We start from the raw sequence: 21,604 nt of genomic DNA, 5'->3' as shown, positions 1-21,604 counted from the left end.
TTAGGACTGTATATATTGATGCTTCTTTTGTTTTTGAGCAGCTAATGATTCCGGCCTTCTATTCGAGTTGTGATGAAGTTTTGAGCAAATGGGATAAAAGCATGTCCCCAGAAGGATCTTGTGAGGTGGATGTGTGGCCACATCTACAAAATTTAACGAGTGATGCAATATCAAGAACGGCATTTGGTAGTAGCTATCAAGAAGGGAGAAGAATGTTTGAGCTTCAAAAAGAACAGCTGCAGCACTTCACAAAGGTTATACGATCCGTATACATACCTGGGTGGAGGTAACAAATAAGATAATGTTTGGTAACCGCTACATCTCTGTATTATAATTTCTTTGGAGCTCCCTTCAAATTATCGAAGTTGATGCAGCATTAAGCAAAGCATATGTGAAATTCGACTAGAAACTGTTCTCAAGAATTGAACCATCTTCTTTAGTTTGATAAGTTGTGAGGGCGTGTTGTATCTTCTCATTTCTTATCTTGTTGCTTTCAATTTTCTCAGATTTGTGCCTACTAGAAGGCACAGAAGAATGAAAGAGATTGAAAAAGAAGTTCAGTCTTCAATAAGGAGTATTTTAAATAAAAGGGTGAAGGCAATGAAAGCGGGCCAAGCACGACACGACGACTTATTGAGCATATTGTTGGAATCAAATTTCCAAGAAATCGAACAAAGTGGTGACAAGAGTTATGGAATGACCATTGACGAAGTAGTAGAAGAGTGCAAACTGTTTTATTTTGCTGGACAGGAGACTACTTCTGTTTTACTCGTGTGGACAATGATCTTATTGAGTAAACATCCCGAGTGGCAAACGAGAGCTCGAGAAGAGGTTTTGCAAGTCTTTGGGAACCAATCTCCGGGATTTGATGGGTTGAATCGCCTGAAAATCGTGCGTAGTTCTCAAGACAACATTTGCATTTACCTAAATGTTTGATACATGTCTGTCCAGGCGTCTCTTGTTTGTAATTCTTCCAGTGTTTTTCCCAGGTTACCATGATTTTGTACGAGGTCTTGAGGCTTTACCCACCTATAGTTGCTCTTACTCGAAGGGCTGCTGAAGAAATGAAACTAGGGGAATTTACGTTTCCGGAAGGGATGCATTTGTGGATGCCAATAATGTTGCTGCATCACGAGCCCGAGATTTGGGGGGACGGTGCGTTGGAGTTCAATCCTGGAAGATTCAACGATGGAGTGTCTAAGGCACAAAAAGGCCAAGGCATATTCTTCCCATTCGGTTGGGGACCCAGAATTTGCGTTGGACAAACTTTCGCAATGTTAGAAGCAAAAATGGCAATGGCTTTGATCTTGCAACGATTCTCTTTCGAGCTTTCCGCATCCTATGCGCACGCTCCGCAGGCATCTGTAATTCTTCAGCCTCAACATGGCGCGCACTTGGTTTTGAAAAAGCGAATTATCGAGTAAAATAATTAAACAGAATGATACTGTACCATGTATTAACAAAACCCTGTACCGTGTGGCTAATGTGACAGGGACAAGCTATTATGTATAGCTAATACAAATAAATATGGTACAAAGATGTAATATGTTGAAAAATATGAGTTGTAATATTTGAATATTGAAACTAAGAAAGTTGAATATTGAAACTAAGAAAGTTGAATGTTGAAACCAAGAGTTGTAAATATTTAAAATTAGTGTGTGATATTTATGTAATGATGTATTTATTTTTGGAATATTTCCAAAGAAATTCTATAAATATGTCTCTCAATGTGTGAAGAAAATCACAATTGAGTACAAACAAAATTTTATGAAGTGTGTAGTTTGTTAAATTTTGAGAGTTTGAGATTTTTATTTTTTACCATAAATTTTTACTTTTACCACGTTATCAGCACGATACTCTAAGGTTCGGTTCTCCATATTTTTCCAAGCTCCAAAGCATAAGAAAAAGGTAACAATATTCAAAAGTAAGAGTATTTACTTTACTGTTTATTTATTTTTATTGTGTATATATTTACTATATAATATCATGTTATTATATAAAAGGAGTCTAGCTATGACACATCATTATAAGAACGTGATGTGATTATATTATTATAGTGCTTATATAATTTTATTGTGTTACTGTTTATTTATTATATATATTTGAATAATATCATGTTATTATACAAAAAAAATCTATGACAACTCATTATAATAACGTGATGTGATTATTTCACTCTTTATATATTTTTATTGTGTTATATAATAATTATATATATATTTGTATAATGTCACAGTATTATTTAAAAGGAGTCTCTGACACCTCATTATAATATTGTGATCTGATATACATAATAATTTAAAAATGATTAACATTATATACATCATATTATTACCATAAAATTTACATATACATACATTTATTTTTTAAGAATTTGTAACGGTCATAAACGGCTAGTTTTTACCCTATAAATATGACTTCAAAAACACATTCAATCACTCCAAAATTACTCTTCCTCCCCTAAAAATTTTCTTCATCAAAATTTTCGAAGAAGAAGAAGATGGCTCTTTCAAGGTTATTTTGTATAATTATTATAGTTATTATACTCACTAGTCTTGTATTTATCAGAGAATATCTGCCACGCGTTTTTTCTTTATTTTTAAGCATGCTTGTAATTATAATTTATTTGTTACTTTGTATTGTCATTTTAATAAATTTATAATTTAACTAATAAAATGTATTGTTATTTTTATAGTACCACCATGTCAAATTTGGAAAAGCTCGAATATTACAGGAAAAAATTATATGTCATGGACTCTTGATGTAGAAATGCATCTTGAGTCATTGAGTCTAAGTGAGATCATTGAAGAAAATGGTATATCTTCATCACAAGAAAAAGCAAAAGCTATAATATTTTTGCGTCGACATCTTGATGAAAGTTTGAAATGTGAATATCTCATCGAAAAAGATCTCATGGGTCTGTGGAAAGGATTAAAAGAAATATTTGAACATATAAGGGAAGTTATACTTCCGACCGCCCGTGATGAATGAAATATGTTGAGATTCCAATATTTTAAGAAAGTAATTGATTACAATTCGACGATGTATCGAAAAATCTCGCAATTAAAATTTTGTGGACATGAAGTTACATAATCAAAAATGCTTGAAAAAACATTTTCCACCTTTCACGCATCAAATATAAATTTACAGCAATAATATTGAGTGCGTGGATTTGCGAGATATTCTAAACTTATCGCATGTCTTCTTGTGGTGGAAAAGAACAACGAGTTGCTAATGAGAAATCATCAGTCCCGACCCATCGGATCAACAACATTTTCAGAAGTAAATGATGTAAGTAAAAATGAATTTAAAACTGGAAACCAAAATCAAATTCAGAGACAAGTTTTTGGTCAAGGTCGTGGTCGTGGTCATGGACGTGGACGTGGAAGTGGTCGTTGTCATGATCATGGTCGCGGCTGTGGTTTCGAAAACAATTGAGATAGTTATTTTTATAACTCATCTCAAAAAAGCGTCACGAACCATACACTGAAAAGGCATCATGAGATCATGAGTGGTAATGAAAATCACTCAAAACGATTTGAAAGTTCTTGTTTTAGATGCGGCACTCCAGGACATTGGTCTCGTATTTGTCGAGCCCCCGAGAACCTTTGTAAACTCTATAAAGAATCTATAAAGGGGAAAAAAAAAGAGACCAACTTCATTGAACAAAATGGCCGTATGAGTGATTCAACTCATTTTGATGCTGCAGATTTTCTGAATGATTTCTCTGGAAATGATCAATATACTGGTGGAATAGAAATGAAAAATATTGATGATGCAGATTTTCTCAACGATTTCTCTGAAAATGAACAATATATTAGTGGAATGTAGATGTAAAATAATTTATTTTTCATGTACTCATATAATAATGTTTTATTGTACAATTATGATATGCCTTATATTTTTCAATAAATTACATATGTATCGTCAGTAATTTTTTTTCATTGCATATTTTTTTGAAGTTCAAATATGGAAACTGCTTTGAACAAATCTAAACAAGGAACTAATCCCATGGAAGTTTGCATATCTGATAGTGGTACAACGCACACTATTCTCCGAGATAAAAGATATTTCTTGTAACTAAAACCAACAAAAAACAATAGTGAATACAATATCATTTCTTTTAAACTTAATAAAATGTTGTGGTAAAGCACATTTTTTGTTATCTAATGGTACAATTTTTTTTATAAATGATGCTTTGTATTCACCACAATCGAAAAAAAATTTGTTGAGTTTTAATGACATATATTCTCATGGGTATGAAACTCAGACAATAAATGAAGGAAATGAGAAATATATGTATCTTAACACATATAAATCAAGAAAGAAATATGTAGTTGAAAAACTATTAATGCTCCCTACTGGATTGCATTATACATATATAAGTCTAATTGAATCAAACATGGTAGTTGATAATTCTTCAGTACTGATCAATTGGCGTGATCAATTAGGACATCCTGGTTCAACAATGATGCGAAGAATTATAGAAAATACACATGGTCATCCGCTGAAAGACCTGAAAATCTTTCAATAAGTTTCAATGCAAAGCATGTTCTCTTGAAAAACTTATTATAAGACCATCACCAGCTAAAATCCAAAATAAATCACCTATGTTTCTCGAACGTATTCAGGGTGATATTTGTGGGCCAATTCAACCACCACTTGGACCATTTAGATATTTTATGGTATTGATTGATGCTTCCAGCAGATGGTCACATGTATGTTTATTATCAACTCGGAATGTGGCATTTGCAAGATTACTTGCTCAAATAATAAAATCGCGGAATCAATTTTCTGATCATACAATCAAGAAAATTAGACTTGATAATGCTGGTGAATTTACTTCCCAGACTTTCAATGATTATTGTATGTCAATGAGAATCATTATTGAGCATCTAGTGGCTCATGTACATACACAAAATGGATTAGCTGAATCATTGATTAAACGTATACAATTGATTGCTAGATCAATAAGTATGAAAAAAAAACTTCCTGTTTATATATGGGGTCATGCAATTTTACATGCTGCTGCATTAATTCGCATCAGACCAAGTGCATATCATAAATACTCCCCATTGCAGCTTGCATTTGGTAAAGAACCAGATATTTCTCATCTGAGAATTTTTGGATGTATGGTATATGTTCCTATTGCACCGTCTCAACGAACAAAAATAGGACCTCAAAGAAAAATTGGAAATTATGTTGGTTATGACAGCCGATCAATAATTCGATACCTTGATCTTCAGACAGGCGACGTGTTTACAGTACGTTTTGCTGATTGTCATTTTAATGAGGAAATCTTTCCAATGTTAGGGGAAGAAAATAAAAATATCGAAAAGGAAATTACATGGTATACATCATCATGTTACATCTGAATACAAGAACTAAACAATTTGAAAAATATGTATAGCAAATTGTGCACTTGCAAAAAATAGCAAATAAGATACCAGATGCATTTGCAGACACAAAAAGGGTAACTAAATCATATATACATGTTGTAAATGCCCCTGCTCGAATTGAAATTTCAAAGAAACAAATTGAAGACACTCATGATGTCATTAAAAGTTTGAAGCGTGGAATTTCAATTGGTTCCAAAGATAAAAATCCCCGAAAAAGAAAAATCATAGAGAAACACGATGATCACAAAATAGAAAATGATATTCCAGCAGAAATACATGATGATAAAAATGTTCCGTCAGAACCACAAACTGACGAGAATCGTGAAATCTCTATCAATTATATTAATACTGGAAAAATATGGAACCGAAAATATATAAAAGAAATTGATGAGATATTTTCTTACAATGTGGCATTTGACATCATAAATGACAATGAAGAACATGAATCAAAATCTTTTGGTGAATGTAAAAATCGACAGGACTGGATAAAATGGAAAGAAGCCATCCAGGTTGAATTGAATTCGCTAAATAAACGTAATGTTTTTAGGCATATAATCCTTACACCTGAAGGTGTAAAACCTGTTGGGTACAAATTGGTCTTTAGTCGGAAGCGGAATGAGAAAAATATATNTTGATGATTTAAACATCATTGGAACGAATAAAGAAATTCAAGAAGTTGTGTCGTACTTGAAGGAAGAATTTAAAATGAAGGACCTTGGAAAAACAAAGTATTTTCTGGTTTTACAAATTGAACACAGAGAATGTGGAATATTTGTTAACCAGTTAAATTATACAGAAAATGTCGTTAAACATTTTAATATGGATAAATCAAATCCTTTAAGTACTCCAATGATTGTTAGATCATTAAACATAGAAAAAGATCCATTCCATCCATGTGAAGATGATGAAGTTATTCTTGGTCCAGAAGTACCATATCTAAGTGCTATCGGTGCCCTTATGTATCTTGCAAATTGTATAAGACCTGATATATCTTTTGCCGTAAATTTATTGGCAAGATTTAGCTCATATCCAACAAAAAGACACTAGAACAGAATTAAAAATATATTTCGTTATTTACGAGAATCAACATACTTGGGACTTTTTTATTCAAAAGATACTAATCAAAGCATAATTGTTTATACGAATGTTGGGTATTTATCTGATCCACACAAGGTACGTTCCCAAACCGGATATGTATTTATTCGTGGAGGCACTGCAATTTCTTGGAAACAAACACTTGTAACAACTTCATCAAATCACGCCGAGATTATTGCACTACATGAAGCAAGTCGTGAATGTGTGTGGCTAAAATCAATGACCGAACATATCCAAACCTCATGCGGATTATCATTCGACAAGAAGCCAGTGACACTATATGAAGATAATGTTGCATGTGTTGTTCAAATGAAAGAAGGATACATAAAAAGCGACAGAATTAAACATATTCTCCCTAAGTTCTTCGCATCACCCAAGAGCTTGAGAAGAATAAAGATATTGATATTCGTTACATTCAATCAAGTAAAAACTCATCAGATCTCTTCACAAAGGCACTTCCTACGACAATTTTCAGAAATCATATATATAACTTTGGGATGCGCAATCTACGAAATTTGTGAAGAATCGTTCGTGTTAACATGAGGGGGAGTTTACGTGACTGCACTCTTTTTCCCTTACTATGGTTTTTATCTCAATGGGTTTTTCCTAGTAAGGTTTTTAACGAGACACTATAAAACACGTAATGAAGACAATCATTGTATCATGTTCATCATCACAAGGGAGAGTGTTGAAAAATATGAGTTGTAATATTTGAATGTTGAAAATAAGAAAGTTGAATGTTGAAAATAAGAGTTGTAAATATTTAAAATTAGTGTGTGATGATGTATGTAATTATGTATTTATTTTTGGATTATTTCCAAAAAAAATTCTATAAATAGGTCTCTCAATGTGTGAAGAAAATCATAATTGAGTAGAGAGAAAATTTTATAAAATGTGTAGTTTGGTAAATTTTGAGAGTTTGAGATTTTTACTTTTTACCGTTAATTTATAATTTTAACATAATCAATGTAAATTATAAACAAAAAATCGTATTATATATTAAGATTTAACAGAAGGACCTCAAACAAATAATTATTTTTTTAAAAAAATATTCTCAACGGGTGATATTACATTATCAAGCTGTGAAAATATTTGTTGAAGTGTTTTTCTGGTGCGATAACATTAGAGTTTCTATCATCCCACAAAAAAAGTAATTTCTAGAACGCGACATAGACATTCATTTTTAATTAGCATATCGTGCACACGTGATGTGTCTGTTTCGTACAAAAAAAAAAAGAATAGTTTTTTAAATTTCAATTAAAAATTTTTAATTTTTGAATTTGAAATGCTAGGGTATAAGATAAGATATGAAGAAAAATGATATTATAATATAGTAAAATTATGTAGTTAGTTTGATAAAATGAAGGATGTTTTAGACAAATTTAAAATTACATAATGACTACATATAGTTAGTATATGTTGTTTTTGTATTATATATAATAAAATGTTATATATTGTTGCGTCAAGCGTACACGAGTGAAAATAATACTGAGATGAATGACATCATGAGAAATTCTTGTGCGTTAAGCTGTTGACATTGTGACACTTGATCTGGTTGGTTAGATGAGCCGTAAAAGAGTAACGTCAGATTTTAACGAGTAATATTGTCTCTTCTAGGACAGGACCGGCAGTAGAGAAACGGTAAAACTAATCTCCAAGTGATATGAGACATCACTAGCAGATAAATACGCATCTCCCCATACTCATGGGCCTAAGAGCCCAACCTATTAATACTCAAGTATGTGCACTCTGCGCTGCCACAAGTACGAGAAAATAGAATGTGTTTTGACTAAAAACTATAGTTTTTAGCCTAGTTGTAAGTGCTTGATCCTAATAATTGATTTTTTATAAATGAAAATTGTATTTTTTTCCTCAAATTGTAATATTTGAGTTGCACCATTACCATCAGCTATAGATTTTGAAAAAGTGACAAACACTCAGTACTAGAGTGAAGTTCTTTCTGAGACATATGGATTGAAAAGTTACATAATGAAATTGAGCTAAGTATTCATAATTTGTTTAGGTGTTAGGATCCAATCCATTGAATGAAATCAATTGATGATTGAAATAAATCATTGTATAAATCATAAAAATTGATAATAAATCAAGGGTATATGATAGTCTATTGAACATACCTGAAACTTCTTCTACTCATTTTCTTAAAACGTGATAGAAAAAAAAAATTTCTCTCCTTAATCTCCATGATTCAAAATATACATATATATACTTTAAAATACTTTGACACCATTTTTAAAATAAAACAACCAACTAACATTTAAAAATCAAAGGAAAATAGTTTGCATCGTAAAATCGTTAATCGTTTTACTAAACAGAAAAACATTATTTGAAAAGTATAGCCCATACTATAACCTCTCAAAAATCTTTCATAAATATAAATAAATAGTCGTAAAAATATTCTTGACATAAATCATAATCATAAACTAGTGCGAAAAACTAACGTCGGTCCTCGGGTTATGTGCACCTTCAGTCCAGCAAAGTCAACTATCAAGACTTCCATTAACACTATTATCATACTCACCTGCATCAATCACACCTAGTGATTTTAAAGACTCAACACATCATATTTTTGATACCAAATAATACGTATAAAACCACAAGCAACAGTAACAATATTTTTACGTAAAAATACCATTTTTATGACATACATAAACTTCAAAACATAAACTTTTTCATAAAATTTTTCATAAACATTTTCGTAAACATTTTCATATCATCCTCAACATATTCATATACATATTATCATCAACATATACGTATTCTTTTTTCCTTTCGTTGAATTCAGATCGTTAATTGTGGCTTTCATGTTCATCTACGTGTTGGGCGATGAATCCATTTACATGTAAACACAATACTGGGCGGCGGGGACACCAGCAACACTCTCACCGGTCAACTGGGCCTTGGCCTTACGTATTAACATATCATCATATACATATACATATTCATATCCGTACGATCGTCGGGCTCCAACTGGGACTATAACCCTCACGAAATTTTCAACATATCATCGTATTAGTCACAATTATTTCACTTCCTTCAACGTTTCATATTATCACCATTTTATAAAATTTAAACATGCATATAATATTTTTTCTTTTAAACCAAGAATGCAACATGTCTTTTAAATGTCCATAATTAAACCATAAAATCCATAAACATTTTTTTAAAAACAACATTTTAACATATACATACCCATGAACATTTAAAATAACATTTTAACATATAAAAATTCATAAACATTCCAAATAATTATATTTGCATATAAAACAGCATTCAGGACACTGCCATGATGTTTGCTAATTTCTAGGTGTAAAATGATCGTTTTACCCTTATACGTAAAATTTCACGTTTTTTGACATTTTCTTAATTTCATTGACTCTAACATGTCCCAAATAATTATTTAAGTTTACAAGAATTTTCTCATTTTTTTATTTAGCTTAAATCGAGGACTTTTAAGTTAATCTTTAAATAAGACGTATTACTGCGTTTTAATCTCGAATTAAACCAAATCTTAATATAAAATTTCTAAATTTAAAAACTTACACTTTTAATAATTATTTGAGCTTAAATATATTTTTCATAATTTTATTCTGCTTAAAACTAAGCGTTACAATTAATTCGTTAATTAACGTTTTGTGCGGCGATTAAATCCTGGATAAATCCAAAACTCCATATTTTGATCTCAAATTTTAAACATAGCATTTTTATTATTTATTCTACACTTTCAAGTCATGAGCCACACCCGTGGCCCCATGGATTCAATTTTAGTCTTATTAAATTCGAAATTGACACCTATACGAACACACCGAGCCATCTCCCGAAATACTCAAGCCAGGCCCAAGCCACCTTGAGCCAAACCCAAGCCAACCCATCTAGGAATCCTCTTGGACCCTTAGAACCCATTGGACCTGCCGATAAGCTTCAAAACCAAAGCTAAACATAAGCTGCAGAAACAGCCAATAAACCCACCTAGACTACCCTTGAGCCCTGTTCGTTTTTCCTCGAGCCAAGCTCAAACCATCAGGAGCCAACCTAGAGCCAGACCCCATATGGACCCTACAGGACCCTTAGCACCCTTAAGAACCAACCCAAACCCCAAAATCGAAGCCCCACAACCTGGCCGAGACTCCTTGTTGGCAAGGATTCTTTGAACTCATGCCTAGGACCTAGCCACTGAACCAGACCTCAAACCAGCCCCTAGTGCACCCTCCTAGGACCCTAAGGACTCGACCTATCCCAGCCCAAAGCCCCCAGGCCGAGCCATCTACGCCTGCCCAGCTGCTGAACCCTGCGCAACTTTCCTTGGGGCTTCACTGGCTAGGACTCCTTCCCAGCCCTGGTGTTCGAGTCCTATCGTGGCTAGGACTCTTTCCTTGACCCAAGCATGACCCTAGCTTAGCCCTGGTCCAGCCAAACCGAGCCATGCATCACCTTTCCCCTTAACCGAGCCCCCAAGACACAATCACATAATTGGGTTCCTAGCTTCTGATATTCACGTTTGCAGGTTGTTGGGGTGATTTAGGACTCTCTAAAACATGTAAAAACATCCCTTAACCCTATCCTAATCATGACAGCCCCTTTAGATCATAATAAACATGATTTTTGGATCAAAACCAAGCTTTAAAAATCCACCTTTGATGCATGTACGAAAATATATCAAGGTGTTCTTATTTTTCATGCAATTCATAAATAAATACATAATATGGTGTGATGATGAGTAAAGGAAGAATATGACGTGCCTTTGCGTTTTTAACGCACGATTATTCGTTGATGCTTACGAAGAACGTCGACGACAACCTAGGCTTGATTTTCCTTGAAGCTTTTCGAATTTTCTCCTGAATATTTAGGGGTGTGTGTGTCGTGAATTGATGGAGAAAGTTTGGAGGAAACAATCTGATTGTGGGCGTGTATCATCAAGGGTTATGGGGTGGGTTTGAATATTATATACTTTTAATTATTCACTAATAAGGCTTAGACCTATCAGGTAGGTAATTAGGCCCATTAGTGCTTAATTAAAATTTTAAAAATAATTTTGTTTAAATAAGTTTGTGAATTTAATAGCCGGGTTGCCAAAACGTTCGTATTTTTGTTGAAAATCCAACACCGATAAAAATTACGTCCCGGCGTATAAAATCACCTCAAAACTCCTTATTTTCAAAAATAATAAAAAGCATCAATCATATTTTAAATCATTAAAAACAATTATTTAATAAAAATATTTTACATTTTTCAGCCTCGGTTTCCATTCCTCGATCGCAACTTGAATAATCCTTCAAAATACAGTTTTATGCATAATGACAATAAAATCATATTTAACATATAATCATGCATGTCACATAATCAATTAAGCAATTAAAATCAATTGATTAGTCATTTTTCAGAATTCTTAGATTTGCATGCAGTTAGATTACGTCGTCTTAATTTTGGACCTTGCAATACCTATTGACAACAACGTGTCCCAAGGAGTTGTAAGAAAGTGGGCTGAAAATAAAGAGGCTCACTCTAAAGAAACTATTGCCGATTATTCTCGACAAATTAGAAATACCGATGAAATTGAGAAAACTCCAGAAGCACGGAAAAAGAAACAAAGAAAGCCAACCAGTGGGGAGATGAAACGATAAGGACTCGTAAAACTCTATGTTGGATGAAAGATTATGTTTCCAAGTAGCATGTTAAGATATCATAGAACTTTATGAGTTGTTAATGACTACAAGAAATTATTTGCATTCTCTAAGTCTCTCTTTTCGTCTCGCATTTTGTCTTCTACATTCTATTCTACGTACTTCTGTTTGTTCGTCATTTGATTCTGGAAAGTAAGTTAGATTGAAATAGCAGGAGTCAACCTCACTCAAAGAAGGTTTAAAATACTGAATCTAATTAGTTAGACTCTATCAGTATCACTAACATACTGTTGTCTTATTGTATTCATTTGGATTTTTGGAATTCTACGCAACTCGTGAATAATTCGAAATATTCAAATCGACACAATTTATATATAAAAAAATAATTAACGAATATAATCCCGTTGTGGATGTATAGATGCAGTCCACAAATGAAGATGTACCAGCAATTAACATGCAATAAAAAAAATTTTAACTTATGAATAAATTAGATAATCTGGTCCTCGATCTGTGGGTATAACATATACTAATTTATATCTGAGGGTATAATCTATGGAATATTAAACACATTTTCTTCGCTACGGTCGTGAGAAACCAACAAACCATTTGACAGTAAAATATATAGCTAGAAAAGAAAGATCATCGAATAACATGGTACCCTATTACTTCACGTGCGTCTACTTCGACAATTATCTACCTATGACTTCATTGAATATGCGAAGTAAATCAAGGAAATTCTACTAGTGTAACAACGCAAAATAAATGTGGTGACAGGGAAGCGAACTACGAGCATTTCAGATAAACGTGTTTCTCAGAAGAGGAGTAGAAAGAACGTCAGAATAGATTTTGAAGACGATGAGATACTTTATATTTGTTTAGACAAGTACTTTAAAAACATTTTTAGTATTTTATAAGTGAAAAAAATTTAAAGTATATGTTTGGACAAGATTTTTCTTAAAAAAATTTAAATTTTTTTAAGAAAAAAGTGTTCTCTAAGTATAATTTTTAAGAATAATTTAGAGGTACTTTTTATGTTTTAGAATAAAAAAATGTGGGCATATAAAGTTGTTCTCCAAACAACTTCTTAATTATTGTTAACTATAAAATCATTTTTTAAAAATAGTTGTTCAAACATCTTTTTAATTGTAAAAATATTTTTATAAAATAGTTGTCCAAACATATATTATTCTTAAAAAAAACTTTAAAAACTTTCTATAATTTTTGTGTGTAAAAAACGCTTTAATAATAAAAACTTTCTATAAATTTTTTGTTCAAACAGAACCTTTATGATTATACCAAAAGGGTGAAGATGTATATTACAACAAATCACACAAGAAGTTTTCTAGCTGTCAAAACAACTGGATTGTGAAGTGTCATGTGGCTAAGAGAACGTCTCTGTTTCGTATACCTTTTATAATCATATTTTTTTGTGGTTTGATTTGTTTCAATTAATAAATACTCATAGACATGTCGTTATTTGAACGTCTTTAAATATTATCTAAATTTCAGATATATGTTTTCAGCATTTAGCTATCATATGTAACGTACATGCAATTTTCTAGTATATATTGAGAGATAATATTGTATAAATATCGAAGTCGGGAGTTGGCTTAAGGACTGGTATACAACCCTTGTGTAGTAGCAATTGATAATGTTCAAAATCATTAATGGATTCTTCTCAATAGAAAGAGTAGAGAAATAAAAGGATTAAATATTCATATCTTTACAAATAATTGTGCAATTTCATTTACTAGATTTAATATTCTTGTTGCTCTTTATCATATTTGTTTTATGTGCTGATTCGATCAAGATATAGTACATGTGTGTTGAATTGAGTGTGCTTGTTTGAGAGAAGTGTAGAGATGAGCGATCTTTTGCGAAAGTTACATTCTTGTAATAAGTTGTGTCAAGTTGTTGACGCTAATGTATGATCATGTAAATATATCTTTTTCAACTAACATAGTTTTCATTTAAAAAAAAAATTTTATCGAGAGTAACAATATCATTAAAATACAATATTATATTATTTATCAAAATATTCATTTAAATATTTTTAAAAATTATTCATTTAAAATTTTAATAAATAGTGTGTACCAACATAAAATAAATAGAGTCAATAATATTTTTACTTTTACAAAATATGAATTTGATCAATAGATGATATATAGTATATATTTTGTTGACATAACATAAAAAATAGAAGAATTAATATTAATTTCAGATTTTAATTTATATCACAATTTATTTTTCCAACTATTTATTGGCAAGTTTAAATATTGCATGAGAGAATTTCAGTGATGGAATACACTTTATTTTATTGTTTTTTCTGTAATTTTCTGTTAACTCATCGCATATTTAATATGGATATTTATAAATTAAATCTAGCATTTTCCAAGGCGTATTAACTCCTCTTTTTGACTAATTATTCAAATTTCCTAAATTATTTTTAAAGTACTAGTAAATATTTCTAGAAAACGACTCCAGAGATTAGAAAGTATTTCTAGCACTCTCCTTAATTTGTGATTTTTAATTGACACATTTCGAGGAACTACTTGGATTGACTTTATTCGAACCATTGAGTCAAATATCCATTGTCATCAACTTCACATCGTTGAGCATCTTCCTTTGCAACTTGCTGATTTTTCTTTGTTTTTTGATTGATACATCATCTTCACACTTTGTCTCGCAACTTTCTTCAATGCATGCATTTCTCTTTCTTCTTTACAACAAAAATATTTTCTTTCTTTTCTTGAATTAAATTGGCAACATCCTTTTTTTAAAAAAAAACCCAATTGAAAAAATTAAAGGTAATTTTTCTATAAGTCCTTAACCAAAGTCCAACGAGAAATGTGATTTATTGGTTTACTCTAACATACCAGACTTCATCTTCCTCTACGATCTAATACGAGAGAAGTTCACGAGAATGATTTTGCATCCGAAGATGAAGATGATGATCACAATGATGATATTGAGTTTGTGTCCGATGACGAACAAGTTGCTGAAAATTATGGATAGTAAGAAGCAGGGTAAATTTGTGATATTTTATTATTTGTGTAATTTTGAACGTATTTTAAATTTGATGTTATTGTGTTGATGTTATAATATGTGAATTATTATGCTGATACTAAGAAATCCTTCAAGCGGCAACTAGTCCCTACCTAGGCGCTAGCCGCTCGTCTAGACTGAATAACCTTTGCGAATAAGTTGCCCGACACATAGCAAATTGTGTACAAGATTAGTCAAATAAAGAACGTAGGGAATAAGCTTTTTGGTACCTCGTTTGGTACAAACTTTGACAATGTCTTTTCCTTCAACCATTTGCATATTTTCATCGGCAAGTTTTACTTCGGTGGAGAAATTTCTGTCGATCTTCTCAAAACTGCTAAGATTGATCGTCATGTAGTTACTACAATCATTATCGATATACCAAACATCCTCAGATTCACTTTCTGCCTTCATGCATTTGTAAAACATCAAATTTTCAGTTTCCTCCTTTGAGATAATTGCTTGCTTCTTTTCAGGGAAAAGAGGAAACTGTTCCCTCGTGGCCATGGTTTTTTACCTTGTCTTCGACCCGATCACAAGGTCAAGAAAAAAAACTCCACTCAACCCTCCGTGTTGATGGAGGTTGGACTCTTTATGTCTCGCTTCAAGCAGCTAATCTAATCTGTAGCACCTGAACTCCTGAGCTTGCTTGAGCGTCTTCTTTTTATAGTGTTTTTACTCTTATGATAAAGCTTCAGTGTCCAACCTTGATCTCTTATTTAAGTCGCAATGAGATCGAGAAGAGTTTATAGTGAAAATTATCCTCATATCGTACACCTTATTTTGATAGTAAATAACCCAAACACTCGCACTTGCACTGGCACGAAATATTAGCATCGAGCCGAGCATACAAGTCTAAGTGGTTAGATAAATGATTCTTAGCCTCCTGAGCAGATTCGTTCTTTTGAAATCAACAATCTCTTTGAGAATGATTCGAAATACGACACCTTGTGCATTTGAAACGAAAACCACTTGAATTTTGTGTGATTGTGTCCCTTGTCTTGAACCCGCCTCGATAATAATAATTATAATAAATCTACTAATAATAATTTAAAGTCCCAAATATTGATTGGGTATTTTAATAAAAATATATAAATACTAATAAATATTAGTGAGTTTTTTTATTTTCACAAATCTCATAAAAATTAGATTAGGTTCACTTTTTTTTGTCGTGGGTTGGGAAAGTTCTAACAAAAAAGAAACATTAAAAAAAAATTTCTTAACAAATAAAACATAATCCCTCTCAATACCGAACTGAAGGAAAATCAACTCTAACCGAAAACGCTCATGCCTTTTACAAAGTAGAGAGCAAATTTCTTATTTCTATATAAATCCAATCTTTGTTTTCTCTTTATCACCTTCAAAGTTTTGCTTTTGAAACTCAGCTTAGAATTCACCGATTTAGACTTTTTGGTTAGCTCAATGGATATTTGACGAGGAGTTCGACCCCGTCGAAGATGGGGATTCCCGGATTAGAAAGAACCGGGAAATGGGACGAGAATATATGGAGATGGTAAACTCGCGCCTGTCCTGCTCCATTGCCATCCCTATCTCTGTTTTCCAAAGAGAAAAACAACCACTCTCTGAAGTTTGAAAATGCTACATATATTGTATTTTCTTCGTTCCTTCCATCTGCAGCTAGCTTTGACAATTCTCGTGTGAAGTACCTGAAATGAGTCAGGTCACAGCACCACTTGGTTGATGTAAAGAGAAGCATTTTGTCATCATTCATTAAATGCACACACCTTATTCGACTTTCCACTCGACAATAAAAACAGCTAGCTTTCAACGCATAATCAACATAGTAATGGTAAAGGGAGCACAAGAACTGTACGCCACGATCGCAGCTTTTGGTGCCTTGGCACTGCTCGTTTTCGTATGGAGAGAGGCGAATTGGGTGTGGTTCAGGCCGAAGAAGCTGGAGAAACTGTTGAGGAAGCAGGGTTTTTGTGGGAATCCATACAGATTCCTCAACGGGGACTATAAAGAATTGTGGAAGATAGCTAAAGAAGCAAAATCAAAGCCCATCAGTCTCGATGATTATATCAAGCCAAGCGTCATCCCATTCCCCCTTCAAATCATCAAGAAATATGGACCAGCCCAGCTTTTGATTCACATGTTACAATTTTTCACATCAATCCTCAGAAATTATGGCCTAAATGGATAGTTTTCACAAAAAAAATGTAACGATCATCATGCTCGAGAAAATATATTCGTTGGAATGAACATACAGATATTTCTGTAAGCATGCTAAGTTCTTAAAGTAAATTTCATTTTAGCATTCATGCCTTGCAGGGAATGCATCGTTTTTTTGGCTTGGCCCAACGCCTGTAGTTATTCTCACAGATCCCGTACTTGTAAAAGAGGTGATGTCGAAGAGTAATCTATACCAGAAGCCCAAACCCGCGAATCCTCTGGCCGGGCTACTTGCGCCAGGATTAGTGAGCTACGAGACAGATAAATGGGCGAGACACAGAAAAATCATAAATCCTGCTTTCCATCTCGAGAAGTTGAAGGTTTTATTTCTTGGATCATACCCTTTATATGCTTATTCCATTCCGAGATCACAATAGAGAACATAGGCAAATAATCTGCATATGATTTCAAATTGAGAATCGGGAACTCTAATTGTAGCTCGGTCGATGAAGTTTTGTCCTGACGAGTTAGGACTCATGTATGCATGTATATGTTGATGCTTCTTTTGTTTTTGAGCAGCTGATGATTCCTGCCTTTTATTTGAGTTGTGACGACGTTTTGAGCGAATGGGATAAAAGCATGTCCCCAGAAGGATCTTGTGAGGTGGATGTGTGGCCGCATCTACAAAATTTAACGAGTGATGCAATATCAAGAACGGATTTTGGTAGCTATCGAGACGGGAGGAGAATATTCGAACTTCAAAAAGAACAAATGCAGCACTTTTCTAAGGTTGCCCAATCCATATACATACCTGGATGGAGGTAACAAAACAAGATAATGGGCAATAAACTCTACATCTCTATGTAATCATTTCTTTGGACTTCAAATTATTGAAGTTGATGCAGCATGTAGATTCTAAGTAAAGCATAAAGAATATTTGGCAAGAAACTGTTCTCGAGAATTGAACATCTTCTTGAGTCCGATGAGTTGTGAGGCGTGTTGTACCTTCTGATTTCTAATCTTATTATTTTTCGTTTCTCTCAGATTTGTGCCTACCAGAAGGCACAGAAGAATGAAAGAGATTGAAAAAGAAATCCAGTCTTCAATAAGGAGTATTCTAAGTAAAAGGGTTGAGGAAATGAAAGCAGGGGAAGCACGACACGACGACTTATTAAGCATTTTGTTGGAATCCAATTTCCAAGAAATCGAACAAAGCGGAGACAAGAGTTGTGGAATGACCATTGATGAAGGAGTAAAAGAGTGCCAACTGTTTTATTTTGCTGGACAGGAAACTACTTCTGTTTTACTCGCGTGGACAATGATTTTATTGAGTAGACATCCTGAGTGGCAAACGAAAGCTCGAGAAGAGGTTTTGCGAGTCTTTGGGAACCAATCTCCAGGATTTGATGGGTTGAATCACCTGAAAATTGTGAGTAGTTCTCACAACTCGACATTTGCATTTAGCTAATCATACAAGTCTGACGTTTGAGACATGTTTGTGCAAACATCTCTTGTTTGTAATTCTTGTACTATTTTTTCCCAGGTTACCATGATTTTGTACGAGGTCTTGAGGCTTTACCCACCGGTAGTTGCTCTTACTCGAAGGCCTGCTTAAGAAATGAAACTAGGGGAATTTACATTTCCGGAAGAGATGCATTTGTTCATGCCAATAATGTTAATGCATCACGAGCCCAAGATTTGGGGAGACGATGCATTGGAGTTCAATCCTGGAAAATTCAGCGACGGAGTGTCCAACGCACAAAAAGGCCAAGGCATATTCTTCCCATTCGGTTGGGGACCCCGAATTTGCATTGGACAAACTTTTGCAATGTTAGAGGCAAAAATGGCAATGGCAATGATTCTGCAACGATTCTCTTTCGAGCTTTCAGCATCCTATACGCACGCTCCTCAAGGATTTGTGATTCTTCAGCCTAAACATGGTGCCCACTTGATCTTGAAAAAGCGTATTATCGAGTAAATTAATTAGCTAAAATGGAAGTATACCATGTGTTCAAAACCCTGTACCGCATGACTATTGTGATGTGGCAAGGGTGTGATATAGTATATGGAAAATTGGTATGATAATATAATACATATTGTGTTTTATTTGATTAATATATAGATATGATGTGATAAATTCTTTTGTGTTCGGTATGATGTACAAATGAAGTGATAAAAAAGTGTGGTTTGATAAAAGAGCACATTCATAAGGCATGCCTTCAAAAAGATTTGCGTCAATGGCAGCTAAATAATTTAACGACAGAAAATATGATAAATAGCATCTAAGATAAACCAAGAATTAAGAAACATGGAAACTGAATACAAAAAGTAGACACTCGGCAGTAACAGCCTTACCAGAGATTTGCTACAATGGCAGCTTTACAAGAGCAGATTGGTATCCCGTGGCTTCCTCCTAGCCATAAAAGGATTTCAAGTTACAAAGTAATAACATTTTAAGATAAGTAGAGCACTCTGGCCAAGAAACTTCACACCTCGAATAGATTTCAGGATTTCAGATATTCCATATACAAATCTTGTTTGATGCTCAACAGAACATGATCCAATATGCAGACCGGATTTGCTAAATCATACTCGTTTGAATTTTTGTACATAATTTTTAAAAAAAATAAAGTTTCACAATGACTTCAATTCTGTCATCTTTCTACACAAATCGCAACGCTAAACAAGTAAGCCTAACGCACAACACTCGTTCTAGTTGAGTTATCACACAATAAGATTTAATGATTTCAGGTAATCTCTTCCAAACATTCAAGTAATTTTTTAAAAATAAAAATAAATAAAGAACCTGAAACTTCAAGGAAAACCACACCCTATCTCCAGGGCCCTAATCTCACCCTACCCATCATAGTAAGAAAGCTTCCCGATCAAATGAGTCTTCTCCGAGATTGATACTTTCTAACTCCCAAGCATGCTTCATATATAACAGGAAAATACTTTACATGGAAACTAGAGTTTGGATTCAACTCGAGAAAGTGCTAACCGAATTCCAGTATCATTTCCATACTGAAAGTAGTGGACAAGTCTAACAAATGCAACGAAGATCAGAATACATTCGATATCTCACCGCGTCAATTGTAAAGTAAGTTCTATTACAAGGTAGAAGTAAATGATTAAAATTCAGTGGTGGTCTGAATTTTAAGTTACGAGGGCCACTTATCCTCGACCAAGATAAAATTTCAAACTTTTAAACTACGTTTGGATGTATAGGTTTGAGCTTCTTGGATTCATAATCCGTCTCCAAAAATTTTCCTCACGTAAATTTGGCTTCAAAAATTGGAAATTTAAAATTCACTTTTCAAATGCAAATCATTGTTAGGCCATCTCTGCAGTTATCTCCAAGTTCATGTAATCCACTAATCTCCAAGTTCAAATACATGGACCCAAATTTATAAACTTCAATCAGAAAGATACAGTTAAAGACTTTGAATCTCTATTACCAGAAATATATACACAGAAGCAAGAGGAAATTAGATGCAAATTGAAGTTTGTGACAAATTTCTAACAAAACACAATTCCATAACATGAAGTGATACATATCAATACAGATCCTTATACAGGAGTGTTTTTTTTTATTCTTAACAACAATTGTACGAAGATAATTCTATGAAGGATCAAACCACTTCCTTGGCAGGCTGCGCATCCTTCTTGAGGTCATCACCACGGTCAATCACCTTAGTTTCTGCAGGAATCTTAACGTACCCAAATTTCTTGGCGGCGCTGACGTCATCGTCTTCGCTATCAGAACCATCGGAAAAGTCAAAATGGCGGGGGGAGAAGAGTGCCCAAACAAAAAATATCACGACGCCGGTGAGGACCCCGAAACCGACACCAACGAGAAGAGCCCCAACAACTCCCATGATATCTTTGCTGCGATCACGAATAGAGCTCGAGACGGAGGAGTAGAATCTGACGGGAGCTTTGGATGACGCCATCGATGACGAGTGGGACTCGTCATCGAACGAGTTCGAGTGGAAACTGAGGGAAGGCTGGCGGTGTGGGAATCGAGCGGTGGTGGTGGTGAATATGAGAGAGAGGTACCGGGGGTTCTGAAGAAGGGGATCTGGGTTAGGGTTTCGGGGGTAATAGGTAGTGGTGGTGGTTTCGGTGATGAAGAACAGGGTTTTGCAGGGGCGGGCGGAGACGGCATCGGCGGATGCGAGGAGGCAGAGGAGGAGGATAGAGGGTACGCACTTGACCATTTTCATAGCTCCCAGGTGAACGAAGAAAATGGCAGATGTGACCTGGTACAGAATCAAGAAACTATATATA

General features: G+C 33.8%; 2 protein-coding genes and 1 pseudogene across 2 annotated transcripts; 2 read left to right on the top strand and 1 right to left on the bottom strand.

The window, feature by feature from the left end:
* The first annotated feature begins 6 nt into the window (after positions 1 to 6).
* On the top strand, positions 7 to 1,544 carry LOC140958924 (cytochrome P450 CYP72A219-like). The gene is made up of 3 exons (XM_073416531.1): positions 7 to 286; positions 507 to 891; positions 990 to 1,544. The coding sequence occupies exons 1-3, from the start codon at positions 45 to 47 to the stop codon at positions 1,422 to 1,424; spliced, it is 1,062 nt and encodes a 353-aa protein (XP_073272632.1). The 5' UTR covers positions 7 to 44; the 3' UTR covers positions 1,425 to 1,544.
* A 13,824-nt stretch (positions 1,545 to 15,368) lies between these two features.
* Positions 15,369 to 19,431, top strand: LOC140958925 (cytochrome P450 CYP72A219-like; annotated as a pseudogene).
* A 1,515-nt stretch (positions 19,432 to 20,946) lies between these two features.
* Positions 20,947 to 21,534, bottom strand: LOC140959402 (uncharacterized). Its single transcript, XM_073417243.1, has one exon. The coding sequence runs from the start codon at positions 21,532 to 21,534 to the stop codon at positions 20,947 to 20,949; it is 588 nt and encodes a 195-aa protein (XP_073273344.1).
* Between the last annotated feature and the right edge of the window lie 70 nt (positions 21,535 to 21,604).

Source organism: Primulina huaijiensis, chromosome 15 (genome assembly GCF_012295235.1).
Source record: "Primulina huaijiensis isolate GDHJ02 chromosome 15, ASM1229523v2, whole genome shotgun sequence".
Lineage (NCBI taxonomy): Eukaryota > Viridiplantae > Streptophyta > Magnoliopsida > Lamiales > Gesneriaceae > Primulina > Primulina huaijiensis.
The sequence above is the reverse complement of the archived record's forward strand: the minus strand, read 5'-3'. Positions and strand labels throughout refer to the sequence as shown.

Bases quoted from the DNA above. Each gene is read 5' to 3' on its own strand.
- LOC140959402 (XM_073417243.1), bottom strand. From the start codon at position 21,534: ATGGTCAAGTGCGTACCCTCTATCCTCCTCCTCTGCCTCCTCGCATCC.
- LOC140958924 (XM_073416531.1), top strand. From the start codon at position 45: ATGATTCCGGCCTTCTATTCGAGTTGTGATGAAGTTTTGAGCAAATGG. The intron at 287-506 runs GTAACAAATAAG...CAATTTTCTCAG, and splicing joins GTATACATACCTGGGTGGAG to ATTTGTGCCTACTAGAAGGC. The intron at 892-989 runs GTGCGTAGTTCT...TGTTTTTCCCAG, and splicing joins GGTTGAATCGCCTGAAAATC to GTTACCATGATTTTGTACGA.